The sequence below is a fragment of the Monodelphis domestica genome, chromosome 3 (genome assembly GCF_027887165.1).
Source record: "Monodelphis domestica isolate mMonDom1 chromosome 3, mMonDom1.pri, whole genome shotgun sequence".
Lineage (NCBI taxonomy): Eukaryota > Metazoa > Chordata > Mammalia > Didelphimorphia > Didelphidae > Monodelphis > Monodelphis domestica.
Window position 1 is genome coordinate 207,781,312 of NC_077229.1, and position 13,364 is coordinate 207,794,675.

A 13,364-nucleotide genomic window follows, 5' to 3' on the forward strand; every position below is an offset into this window, starting at 1 on the left:
GGACCTTGGAAATCACTTATTTCAACTCCCTCAGAATAGATGAAAATATTTAAGCCCAGAAAGGATAAACCATTTGCCAAAGGTTACACATGTTGTAAATAACATAGTTGGGAGTTGAACACTGATTATTCTACTACACAGATTGTGATATTGTATTCTATGCTGCAACAGTTGTCTTCAAACATTAAAGACCTTGATCACTCTCTGTTAGAATTAATCTATTTTTAAAAGATTTGTAGTGGATGATTATTTCTTCAATTGCCTATTTGCCATACATGACCCCCTAACCAGAGAATTCCTGGACATTTAAGCAACATCTTCATTCTGGAAACAGAGAGAAGCCTTCTCATTCCTGTCAGAGGACAGAAGAAACATTATCATGAATGCTACCTAAAACATCCCCCTTAACATCTCCCGGCTTCAGTTTCCTCATCCACAAAATGATAAAACTGGATTCAATGATCTTTAAAGTTCCCTAAAGACCTAAATTCATAAAACTTTATTTTATATATGAAGAAACTGATGTCAGAGAGGTTGAGAAACTTGCTGAAAATCACAGAGGTAGTGATCCAACTTATTAAGATTCAAGGTAAAGGTGATCCACGACTAATTGTATGTATTTTTATTCTTAAATTTTACCAATGTTTTAAATAGTAAAGTTGGAATTTGTGCGTAATATTAGGAAATATCTCACAAAAGGAATATTTGCATTCACTTACACTGGGAGTCGTGTTTTGTAAAAAAAAAGAAAGAAAGAAAATTAAAACTTGGAGTCAGGAAATCTGGATTTGAATCCCAGCTTAATAACCCTTTGACCTTGAGCAAGTTCCTTGACCTCAATGAGCTCCAATTTCTTCATCTATAAATAGAGCTGGTGCTATTTTTAGCATTACCGTACAAGAAATTTGAGAGAGGAACTTTATTAAAAAAAAATCCTTACCTTCCCTCTTAGAATCAAAATGGTGACATTTTTATTAAAATCTGAAACAAAGTTAGTTTTCAAGATGAAATAAGGAGCATTCTTTTTTTAACCCTTACCATCTGTCTTAGAATTAACATTAAGTATTGGTTCCAAGGCAGAAGAATAGTAAGGGCTAGGCGATGGGGGGTAAGTGACTTGTCCAGGGTCACACAGCTAAAAAGTATCTAAGACCAGATTTGAAATGAATACTTCTCATCTCTAGGACTGGCTTTCAATCCACTGAGCCACCTTTCTTCCCCTAAGAAAGATCTTATTTAAACTTAAATCGCTAATGTGAATCTAAGATATTATCAGTTCTAGTAGGATTATTAGCCATTTAGGTGCCTGTAAATGTCATTTCATAGATATGCAAATATATATTTCTTGGTAAAAACACAACAACAAAATTATGGGTCATTAAAGAATATTTTATTGAATATTAGTGTATAATATACTTTAAGGCCAATTTATATGTTTATTTAGATTTTTTCTAACTGGTTGACCCTTAAGATAGAAAAATATTTTTAAGGCCAATTTATATCTTGATTTAGATTTTTCTTCTATTTGAATGACCCTTGAGTTAATGTGTTTCATGCTTTGCTGAAGGTTTATTTATGTGTTGATATTACAGTCTGTTCTAACAAATTGCCTTCAGCATGCTAGAAATTTAGTTCTTTCCTGATGCGAGAGGTTTGAGGTTATTTTTTAATACTGCATGCCTGCCATCTGGTCTAAGATATTTACAAATATTCATATGGTAGAGGTGGCATCAAATTTCTAATTTCTCTGCCATGGTTCCTCAGTTTTTCTGAGTTGCTCAAGTCCCTTTATTTGGGGTTGTTTTTATTTGACAGGTTATAAATCCTGACTTTTTCTTTAGTGTGAGATTCTTTCGTTCAATTTGCAGTATTTTGATTAGCTGTCTTAATTATGTGCTTAGGGAGCCAATTTAAATTTGTCTTCTTTCTGACACATTCCATTGTCCTTTAGTGGACATCTGTTCATGCAGTGGTCATTATGTTCCATCAGTTCTGGGTCTCATTTTTCAAAATATAATATTGAAGTGATGCTTATATTTTAGAGTGAATTTTCAGCCTTAAAAGTATATAGGAAAGAATCTTTTTGGTATTCTTTTCTGTTACACTTCTTTTCCCACAGGCCAGATTACTATAACCAATTCCACCTTCTCTCCCAACATCAAATCATTATCATTTTCCCCTCATTACCAGAAGGAATGGACACTCCTTTTCTTTAGACTGTTGATTTTAGTAACCTATCTTCCCAACAATAGGTGCAGAAGCCATTGTTTTCCCTTCTTACCTTGCCTTGTTCCTTCTTCTGGTCTCCTCTTTTCTTCTACCTTGTTGGATTGTAAACTCCATCAGGGCAGAGACCATTTTTCCCTTTCTTTGCATCCCCATGCCCAGTTCCTGGCATGTAGTATGCACCTAATATGCCTATTGAGTTCATATTTTTCTCCTCATTTCTTTTCTCTTCCTCAGATTGATCCAATAAACATCTATTGAAGTTCTATATGCAAAACACAGTACTAGGAACTGGATTTCATTCCCAAATTCCTAATAGTGCAGATATTTTTTCAAGATAGAAGGATAACCATTATTTTGGCTGAGCAGGAAGGTAACCATGAAAACTTATTTCTTCTCCATTCTAAGCCTTCTTCTTTTATCTTAATAAACAAATCCAGTATTCTTCCAAAATATTCTAAGGCAGCTAATTTGGATTCTGGCTTTTGCCCCTTCTCTGGACCAGTGGTGAAGTTTTTAATAAAGCTCTAGCAATTAACAATTTTGCAATTCTGTAAGTAGCACTGAAAATCATATCACAAAATAGGAATTGTGAGTGAATTATTTGAAATAAGAAGTATGAAGTACCTTAGATGGAAGATAACACTAAAGGTATTGAACTGAGAAACTAATTTATATGTTAGGTAATGGAACCAAGATCAAAAAGAACTCAAGAGACTGAAACAATATGTCAAATTTAATAATAAGTAAAAATGAGTAAGAATAAATGGAAGGAAGCCAGGGAAAGAGCTAGAGAAAGAAAGGAAGCAAGGGTCATTGGGATTAACAACTGAACACTGGTAATCTTGGGACGTGCAGTTTTATTTGAATGGTATGGTTGGAGACAGACAATAAAAAGCTGGGAAAGTAAATAGGTTTTGAGTTACTGAAAACAGCAAGAATAGATCATTCCTTCTAAGAGCTTAGGAGGGAGAGGAAAGAGATATAAGATGACAGCCTGACTGAATGGTAAATTCATTCAAGTTCTCCTGAACATTTTAAAAGAAATTTTTAAGGAAACTTGAACATGTCTGTAATTAAGGAGCCAGTAGATATGGGGAGATTGAAGATGAATAACAGAGAAGGAATAATTGACAGGATAAGCTTCTCCGGGAAAAAGGAAAAAATGAGCTATACGGCTTTGTCAATGAGATGGGTCACCTCTTTGCCTGAGAGGGTAATAAAAAGAAGTGACCCATTTCTTTGCCAAAGCTATCATTAAAGATTTTTCAGCAAAAGAGTAACATTCTCAGATATTTGAATGAGCAAGATTATTAATCTGGTAGAGGCTGCTAGATGGCACAGTGAATAGAATGCCAGGTCTGGAATCTGGAGAACCTATGTTCAAATCTGCCCTCAGATAATTCATAGTTCTGTGACTATGGGCAAGTCACTTAACCCAGTTTGCCCAGCCCTTATCCTTCTGTCTTAAAGTTGTTACTAAGACAGAAAGTAAGATTTATAAAAAAAAATTTTTTAGTCTGCTTCCAGGATAAAAGAGCTATTGGAGGAGAGAAAGGAAGGAAGGCAGGTCTACTTAGAAATTGTTTTCTTAAAGTTGAAATAAGTCATTAGAAAGATAGTGATAATAGGAGAGAATAAGTTCAGAGAGGTGCCAACATGTGGTGTACCAATACTTCCTCCCTGTAGCAACCACCTTTCCTACATTTTAGCCTTCATCTTTCAACTTGTATTTCCATGCCTTTTCAGCAGTACCGTGGGTCTCCACCTTAGTGTCTCATCATTGGGGTATGCATCATCTGAACCAATTCACATGCTGACACAACTGTCATAGGGACAAAACCAGTCCCTCTGCACTTCTAATCAGATTGTTTTTTTTTTTTTTACCACTGCAACCCCCAACCCAACCCTGCTCTGCGGCATTCACCCAGTTTAAAGAATTTTTAATGTCTCTGAGAAACAAATGGTACAGAGAAGAAAAAATTATTTCAGTTTAAACTGAGTCAAGGTTTTCCATGATAAATATGCCAGGATAGAATTTCATGACTTAAAAATAAACTTAACAACAACAACAAAATACTTCCTTTATAGATAAAGAAGTGAACTCATAAAATGGCTTGTGTAAGGTCATACTACTCGTTTGACTTAAAATATAGTCAACCAAGAAGCATTTTCTTTTTTAAAAATTTTTTAATTTTAGTCAATTTAGAACATTATTTCTTGGTTACAAGAATCATATTCTATCCCTCCCTCCCCTAGACACATCCTTCCCATAGACCACACTCAATTCCACTGGGTATTACAAGTGTCTTTGATCAGAACTTATTTCCATATTGTTGATGTTTGCACTAGGTTGTTCATTTGGGGTCTATATCACCATTCATATCCCCCTTGACCCATGTAATCAAGCAATTGCTTTTCTTCAGTGTCTCTACTCCCATGGTTTTTCCTCTGAATGTGGATAGTAAATCCATAAATCATAAATCCCTCCAGGTTGTTCAGGATCACTGCATTGCCACTAATGGAGAAGTCCATTACATTCGATTGTACCACAGTGTATCAGTCTCTGTGTACAGTATTCTCCTGGTTCTGCTCCTTTCACTCTGCATCAATTCCTGGAGGTCGTTCCAGTTCACATAGAATTCCTCCAGTTCATTATTTCTTTGAGCACGATAGTATTCCATCACCAACATATGCCACAAGTTGTTCAACCATTCCCCAATCAAAGGGCATCCCCTCATTTTCCAATTTTTTTTCCACCAAAAAGAGTGCAGCTATGAATATTCTTGTACATGTATTTTTCCTAATTATCTCTTTGGGATACAAACCTAGCAATGCTATGACTACATCAAAGGTCAGACAGTCTTTTAGTGTCCTTTGGGCATAGTTCCAAATTGCCCTCCAGAATGGTTGGATCAATTCACAACTCCACCAACAATGCATTATTGTCCCAACTTTGCCACATCCCCTCCAACATTCATTACTCTCTGTTGCTGTCTTGTTAGCCAATCTGCTAGGAGGTGATACCTCAGAGTTGTTTTGATTTGCATCTGTCTGATTATAAGAGATTTAGAACACTTTTTCATGTGCTTATCAATAGTTTTGATTTCTTTAACTGAAAATTGCGTATTCATGTCTCTTGCCCATTTATCAATTGGAAAATGGTTTGATTTTTTGTACAATTGATTTAGCTCTTTATAAATATGAGTAACTAGACCTTTGTCAGAGGTTTTTGTTATGAAGATTGTTTCCCAATTTGTTGCTTCTTTTCTAATTTTGAATACATTGGTTTTGTGTGTACAAAAACTTTTTAATTTGATGTAAACAAAATTATTTATTTTACATTTTGTGATTTTTTCTAACTCTTGCTTGGTTTTAAAATCTTTCCTTTCCCAAAGATCTGATATGTATACTATTCTTTGTTCACCTTATTTACTTATAGTTTCCTTCTTTACATTCAAGTCATTACCCATTCTGAGTTTATCTTTGTGTAGGATGTGACATGTTGATCCAAACCTAATCTCTCCCACACTGCCTTCCAATTTTCCAAGCAGTTTTTATGAAATAGTGGATTTTGGTCCCAAACGTGGGGATGTTTGGACTTATCATAGACTGTCTTGCTGAGGTCACTTACCCCAAATCTATTCCACTGATCCTCCTTTCTGTCTCCTAGCCAGACCATATTGTTTTGATGACCACTGCTTTATAGTATAGGTTAAGATCTGGTACTACTAGGCCACCTTTCTTCGCATTTTTTTTTCATTATTTCTCTGGATATCCTTGATCTTTTGTTCTTCCAAATGAACTTTGTTATGGTTTTTTTTCTAATTTAGTAAAAAAACTTTTTGGTAGATCAATGGGTATGGCACTAAATAAGTAAATAAGTTTGGGTAGGATGGTCATTTTTATTATGTTAGCTCATCCTACCCATGAGAAGTTAATTTTTTTTCCAATTGTTTAGATCTAGTTTTAATTGAGTGGAAATTGTTTTGGAGTTGTTCATATAGTTCCTGTGTTTGTCTCAGCAGATAAATTCCTAAGTATTTTATATTGTCTAGGGTGATTTTAAATGGAATTTCTCTTTCTAATTCTTGCTGCTGAGCTGTGTTGGAGAAACATAGAAATGCTGATGACTTATGTGGGTTTATTTTGTATTCTGCAACTTTTCTAAAGTTGTTGATTATTTTGACTAGCTTTTCAGTTGATTCTCTAGGATTCTTTAAGTAGACCATCATATCATGTACAAAGAGTGATAGCTTGGTCTCCTCATCGCCAATTTTAATCCCTTCAATTTCTTTTTCTTCTCTAATTGCTACTGCTAGTGTTTATAGTACAATGTTAAATAATAGAGGTGATAATGGGCATCCTTGTTTGACTCCTGATCTTATTGGGTATGCATCTAGTTTATCCCCATTGCATATGATGTTTGCTGATGGTTTTAGATATATACTGTTTATTATTTTTAGGAAAGGACCTTCTATTCCAATGCTTTCTAGTGTTTTCAATAGGAATGAGTGTTGTGTTCTGTCAAAGGCTTTTTCTGCATCTATTGAGATAATCATGTGATTTTTGTTGGTTTGCTTGTTGATATGGTCAATTATGTGGATGGTTTTCCCAATATTGAACCATCCTTGCATTCCTGGTATAAATCCTACCTGATCATAATAAATAACCCTCGTGATGACTTGCTGGAGTCTTTTTGCTAAAATTCTATTTAAGATTTTTGCATCTTTGTTCATTAAAGAGATTGGTCTATAGTTTTCTTTCTCTGTTTTTGACCTGCCTGGCTTTGGAATCAGTACCATATTTATGTCATATAAGGAATTTAGTAGAACTCCCTATTTGCTTATTCTATCAAATAGTTTGTATAATATTGGGATTAGTTGTTCTTTGAATGTTTGACATAATTCACTTGTGAATCCATCAGGCCCCGGTGATTTTTTCTTAGGGAGTTCTTTGATGGCTTATTCAATTTCTTTTCCTGATATGGGATTATTTAAGAATTCTGTTTCTTCTGTTAATCTAGGAAATTTATATTTTTTGTAAATATTAATCCATATCACCTAGATTGCCATATTTGCTGCCATATAATTGGGCAAAATAGTTTTTAATGATTGCCTTAATTTCCTCTTCATTGGAAGTGAGGTCTCCCTTTTCATCTATGATACTGTTCATTTAGTTTTCTTCTTTCCTTTTTTTATTAGATTGACCAGTACTTTGTCTATTTTGTTTGTTTGTTTTTTTCAAAATACCAGTTTCTAGTCTTCTTTATTAGTTCAATAGTTCTTTCACTTTTGATTTTATTAACTTCTCCCTTAATTTTTAGGATCTCTAATTTGGTTTTATTCTGGGGAGTTTTGATTTTTTTGCCTTCAAGTTTCTTGATTTGCATGTCCAATTCATTGACCTCTGCCCTCCCTAAATTTTTAATATATGAACTCAAGGATATAAATTTCCCCCTGAGTACTACTTTGGCTGCATCCCATAGATTTTGAAAGGATGTCTCATCATTGTCATTTTTTTCAATGAAATTATTAATTGTTTCTATGATTTGTTCTATAACCGATTTTGGAGAATCATATTATTTAATTTCCAATTAATTTTTATTTGACTCTCCATGTACCCTTACTTATTATTATTTTTATTGCATTATGATCTGAAAAGGTTACATTTATTATTTCTGCTTTTCTGCATTTGTTTGGCATGTTTTATGCCTTAGTAAATGGTCAGATTTTTTGAATTTACCATGTGCTGCTGAAAAGAAGATGTATTCTTTTTTGTCCCTATTTTTCTTGATATATCTATTAACTCTAATTTTTCTAAGATTTCATTCACATCTCTTACCTCTTTCCTATTTATTTTTTTATTTGATTTATCTAAATTTGATAGTGGTAAGTTCAGGTCTCCCACTAGTATAGTTTTTCTATCTTTTTCATCCTTGAGCTCCACTAGTTTCTCCTTTAGAAATTTGAATGCTATGCCATTTGTTGCATACATGTTGATTACGGATATGTCCTCATTCTCTATATTGCCTTTTATCAGGATGTAGTTACCTATACCATCACTTTTAATCAGATCTATTTTTACTTTGGCTTTGTCAGATATCATGATTGCAACTCCTGCCTTCTTTCTATCAGTTGAGGTCCAATAGGTTTTGCTGCAACCTTTAATTCTAACCTTGTGAGTGTCTACCCATCTCAAGTGTGTTTATTGCAGACAACATATGGTAGGATTTTGATTTCTAATCCATTCTCCTATTTCTTTTCGTTTTATGGGTGAGTTCATCCCATTCATTTTCAAAGTTATGACTGCCACTTGTGTATTCCCCAGCATTTTGATATCCTCTCCTAGTTCTGTCCTTTCTTCTTTTGCTATATCCTTTTAAACCAGTGGTTTGCTTTTAATCGGTTCCCCGAATCCCCACCCTTAATAAGCTTCCCTTTGTTCCCCCTCCCTTTTTGTTCCCTTCTTATTTTTCAGGATCTGTTAAGTTCCCTCCCCCCTCTCTTTCCCTCCCATTTTGTACTCCCTGCTCCTCTACCCCCCTTAGTTTTCCCTTCTTACTTTCCTTATATGGTAAGATAGAATTTAATACCCCATTGGATCTAGATGCTCTTCCCTCTCAGAATTGATTTCACTGAGAGTAAATTTTGAGTATTACCTATTAGCACTCTCTTCCTCTGCTTCTTATAAGAGTGTTATTCCCCTCCCCCTTCCCATATGTATGTTTGTGTGATAAAGATTATCCTATTTATTTTATTTCTTCAAGAATCTCTTGGTGTCATCTTCAATTCCCCCCTCCCTTTTTCTTTTTTTGCATATCATCTTATACCCCTTATTATCCCAAATTCTTCCTGTGAATGATTCCTCTAATTACTATAATAGTGAATATAATTTTTGAGAGTTACAAATAACATGTTCCCCATATACTAATATAAATAATTTGATCTTATTGAAGCCCTTAAAGAAGAAAGTTTGAATAAAAAATCATTTTCCCCTTTTCTCTCTCTTTCTTATTTACCTTTTCATGTTTTTCTTGATCTTTGTGTTTGGATATCAAACTTTTCACTTAGTTCTGATCTTTTCTTTACAAATACTTGGAAATCTTCTATTTTATTGAATGTCCATATTTTCCCCTGGAAGTATATAGGCAGTTTTGATGGATAGGCAATATTTGGTTGAAGACCCAATTCTCTTGCTTTTCTGAATATCATATTCCAAGCCTTGCAGTCCTTTAGTGTGGAACCTGCTAGATCTTGTGTAATCCTGATTGGTGCTCCTTGATATCTTAATTGTCTCTTTTTGGCTTCTTGTAAAATTTTCTCCTTAGCATGGAATCTCTTGAATTTGGCAATTACATTTGTGGGATTTGAGAATTTAGTGTAGAGAGTGTTCTATGAATTCTTTCAATGTCTATTTTGCCCACTTGTTCAAAAACATCAGAGAAGTTTTCTTGGATAATTTATTGTAGTATGATGTCAAGATTTCTGTTTATTTCTGGGTTTTCAGGTAGACCAATGATTCTCAAATTGTCTCTTCGTGCTCTGTTTTCCTGATCCATCATCTTTTCAATGAGATATTTTATGTTTTCTTCTAATTTGTCAGTCTTTTGACTTTGCTTTATTAGTTCTTGCTGTTTTGCAAGATTATTGACTTCCCATTGCCTAATTCTGGTCTTTAAGGAATGGTTTTCCTTTTCAGTTTGGTCGATCCAGCTTTTTGTGGCATTCAGATGTTTCTCAAATTGGGAGTTCTTGTTCTTTAAACTATTATTTTCTTCTTGAACTATTTCCCACTTTTCTTGACAGACAGCTTCCATCTTTTTAATAAGCTCCAATTTAAATTATTCAAGTGCTTTTAGAAAATTTCCATTTTGGAGGGGAAGATTTTGGTGGATATATTTGTATGTCCTCTTCTATTTCCTCTGTAGCCTGAGTTTTTCCTCTGTAAAATTATCCAGGGTCAACCCCTTCTTCTTGTTTTTCTTGGTGATGAGAAGTTGTTGTTCCTGGGCACTGTTTGCCATTACTGTGGTGGTTTTTCCTTCCCTTTACAGTTCAAAATCTGAGTGAGTTGGGCAGACTCTCTGTGTATGGAGCTAAGGAGCAATGATTTTAGCTGAGGCCAGCTCTCAAGTCTCTGCAGCTTACACTGTTTGCTGCTCCATTCTGTGCTATTATCTGCTGGTGCCCACAGTCTGTGCTCCTCGGCCTTCTGGGGTCAGGTCTTGCTGCTCTTAGGGGTAGGTCCTTGGTGATCTCAGTCAGCTGCCAAGGACCCAGAGGTGCCTCTCACTCACCCCAGAGGTGCCCCTCGCTCACTCACTGATTCTAGTATGCGCTGGCTTTGACTCTGGCTCCGTAGGTGGGGTGGGGGAGGGTGGATCAGCTAGCACTTTGGTGGAAACTTTTTCACCCCCTTATGGTGTGGAAATGTCCAAATCCCACGTACCTTCAATGCTGCACCCTACTGTAGAGTTCCTTCATTCATATGAATTTGGCATTTTTTTAGCTTTTTGAGGTAGTCTGTATCAGTAGGTGGTGAGGAGAGGAAGAATCCTGTGTCTAGACTACCTCTAGAAGTCCCCAAGAAGCATTTTCTAAACACATACTTTGTGCCAGACATTGTACTGAGGATATCAAGAAAAAATAAAAACAGTCCTCTTGGAGTTGATATTCTAATGAGGGAGACAATATGTAAATAACTAGCTATATACAAGATATGTACACAGTGTGTCTTCTCACTTCTAGAATAATGCTATTATGCTTTAATATAAACTAAGAGTTGGTGATTTATTACCTTTAACCACTACCTATTTGAAATATAGGAAAATAACTCCTACTTACTCTTTCTTCCCTCCATTTTATTTCAGAATAGGTCATTTCCCTTTCTCATTTCATAAGTCATTCTTGTTAAAGGTTAATTGATTTTCATAAAGCTTTTGAAGGGGAAGCTAGGTAGCCCAGATGATAAAGTGCCAGGAGTGGAATTGGGAGCATTTGTGTTTAAATTTGACCTCAGATACTTCCTGGGCAGGTCTCTTAATTCCACTTGCATAGCCCTTACCACTCTTCTCTCTTAGAATCAATATTTAGTATCTATTCTAAGGCAGAAGGTAAGGGTTTGTTGTTGCTATTATTATTGTTTTAAAGCTGTTGAGCTCTTCTCTGAGAAAAAGTTAACCAAAATACCCACCACAATCAACAAGCTGAAGCCCTTACTAACTGTGGCTATGACAGTTTTCTTTATTCTACAAGTTGAAAGATGGCTCCAGAGATTCCCTTTAGCCATCCCCTCCAGCTTTTTGTCCTTATTTTGCCTTTTTGTCCTGTATCTTCCTTGCCCTCCGCTCCTAGGCTTCTTTTCCACTTGAATTCATCTCTGTTATCCCTGCTGTTTCAAGTGGAGCAGTTCTTCTCACTGCCTGATCCCTGCTCACCAGCTCTCCTGAACATTTGGCTCTAGTGAGCGATGGTGGAAGCACTTTGTGATGGCATGTGGATTGTTCCACACCTGGTTGCTCTGAAGATGAGCAAAATAGTAGGAGAACCACAAGTTGGACTTCCCAGGGGCCTGTGTTTCTCAGCTTCACACCAATCCTGACACAAAATGGAACCAAAAGAGTTGACGAGTCAGTGCTTCCACCCCAATTTTCAAAAGTCTGGGGAAGGGTAGGAGGAGAGAAGGGAAAGTGTGGACTAAGTGGGAAATAATACGTATGTACAAGAGGTTTCAAAGAGAGAAAAAACCCACCATCTGTAAAGAGATGTCATGAGCAGTAACAAAGTGTAATAAATTGGCATGCTGAACAGCTTCTTAGAATGGGACTGCTTTCAGCAGTGTGTTTATTATGCATTTCAAACCTTGTTTCTCTGTCTTTTCCTTATAGCCCTGGAAAGAAAAATATCAATGAGACAAAGCAGAGAAGAGCTTATAAAAAGAGGGGTCTTAAAGGAAATCTATGATAAAGGTAAGATCTAGTCCATTTTACCATCAGTAAATGGAATCATTGGGAGTATAGATGTGTTTTCATGGAATCTCAGTTCTGGAACTTCAGAGGTTATTCAGCCCAACTGACTTTTGAAACATGAATTCCTTCTATTATATTCTGACAAGTAAATGGTCCTCTACCAATAGCATTCCTTCCTGAGGCACTCTATCCAATTTTTGGAGAGCTATAATTTTGAGTAAGTTTTTCTTTATGTCAAGTGGAGAGGCAACATAGGATAGTAAATATTAAGCTGGCCTCAAAGGTATGAACACATGGTTTCAATTAAAACCTCATATACTTACTGGTCAGTTTTGGGCACATAGCAGTACCTTAAATTGATTAATTTCATGACCCTGGACAAGTCACTTAACCTGTCTGTGCCTTTTTTTCTTATCTGTAAAATGATGCTGTTGGAGGCTCAGCCTCCAAATGCTCTAACTCTATGATTTTATGAGTCACAACATTCTTTTCAACCAATTAACATCCACTAGTCCTATAAAGCCAAATCAAAACAAATCTAACCAATTTTTTATACATTTGCACCTTAAAGATATAAAGATAGCAATTATCCCCCCCATCCCCTCTTCTTTAGGCTAAATATCCCCACATCTTTCAACAAGTCTTTTATAACATTATTTCACATTCCCAATTGTCCTTTTTCTTAATGTGCTCTGGCTTATTGATCCTCTCAAAAATATGGCTTGTGAACCCAGCAATCTAGATGTATCTGACCAGGACAGAACACATTAGAACTATCTGACTCCAACTTCTTAAAGCCTATGAAAAGCTTCAAGTTTAGGGTTAATAATGAACAATGTCCATGTGAACTAGACAAGTAAAGTTTGGAAAGATTCATTATCCAAAAGTTGGTCAAAGTGATGAATTTTTCTAACCACAGCAATTCATAAAGTCTGCCTTTTGAGGCTTGGAAGGGTTATGTATGATTTTTGTTGGTGGAAGCAATTCCAATACTAATGATCTCATGTATATTTTACCAGCCTTGGTTTCATTGGGTCATACTTTATATAAGGATTCATGGTACTAAAATATTCAAGAGAGAACAGAATAGAAGAATGATTTTGATCCATATAGATAATAAGACCAAACTAGTTTAACCAAATGAGTTGGGGGGGGGGGGCAGGGGCAG

At 35.5% G+C, this 13,364-nt stretch overlaps 1 protein-coding gene across 8 annotated transcripts in view; it reads left to right on the forward strand.

The window, feature by feature from the left end:
- PHACTR1 (phosphatase and actin regulator 1) overlaps positions 1–13,364 on the forward strand; it is a 670,567-nt gene that overhangs the window by 490,654 nt on the left and 166,549 nt on the right. For all 8 annotated transcript variants that reach the window (XM_007487934.3, XM_007487940.3, XM_056823442.1 and 5 more), the window contains one exon: positions 12,116–12,196. In XM_007487934.3, the coding sequence (XP_007487996.1) occupies positions 12,116–12,196 (81 nt within the window). The remainder of the gene's footprint in view (positions 1–12,115; positions 12,197–13,364) is intronic.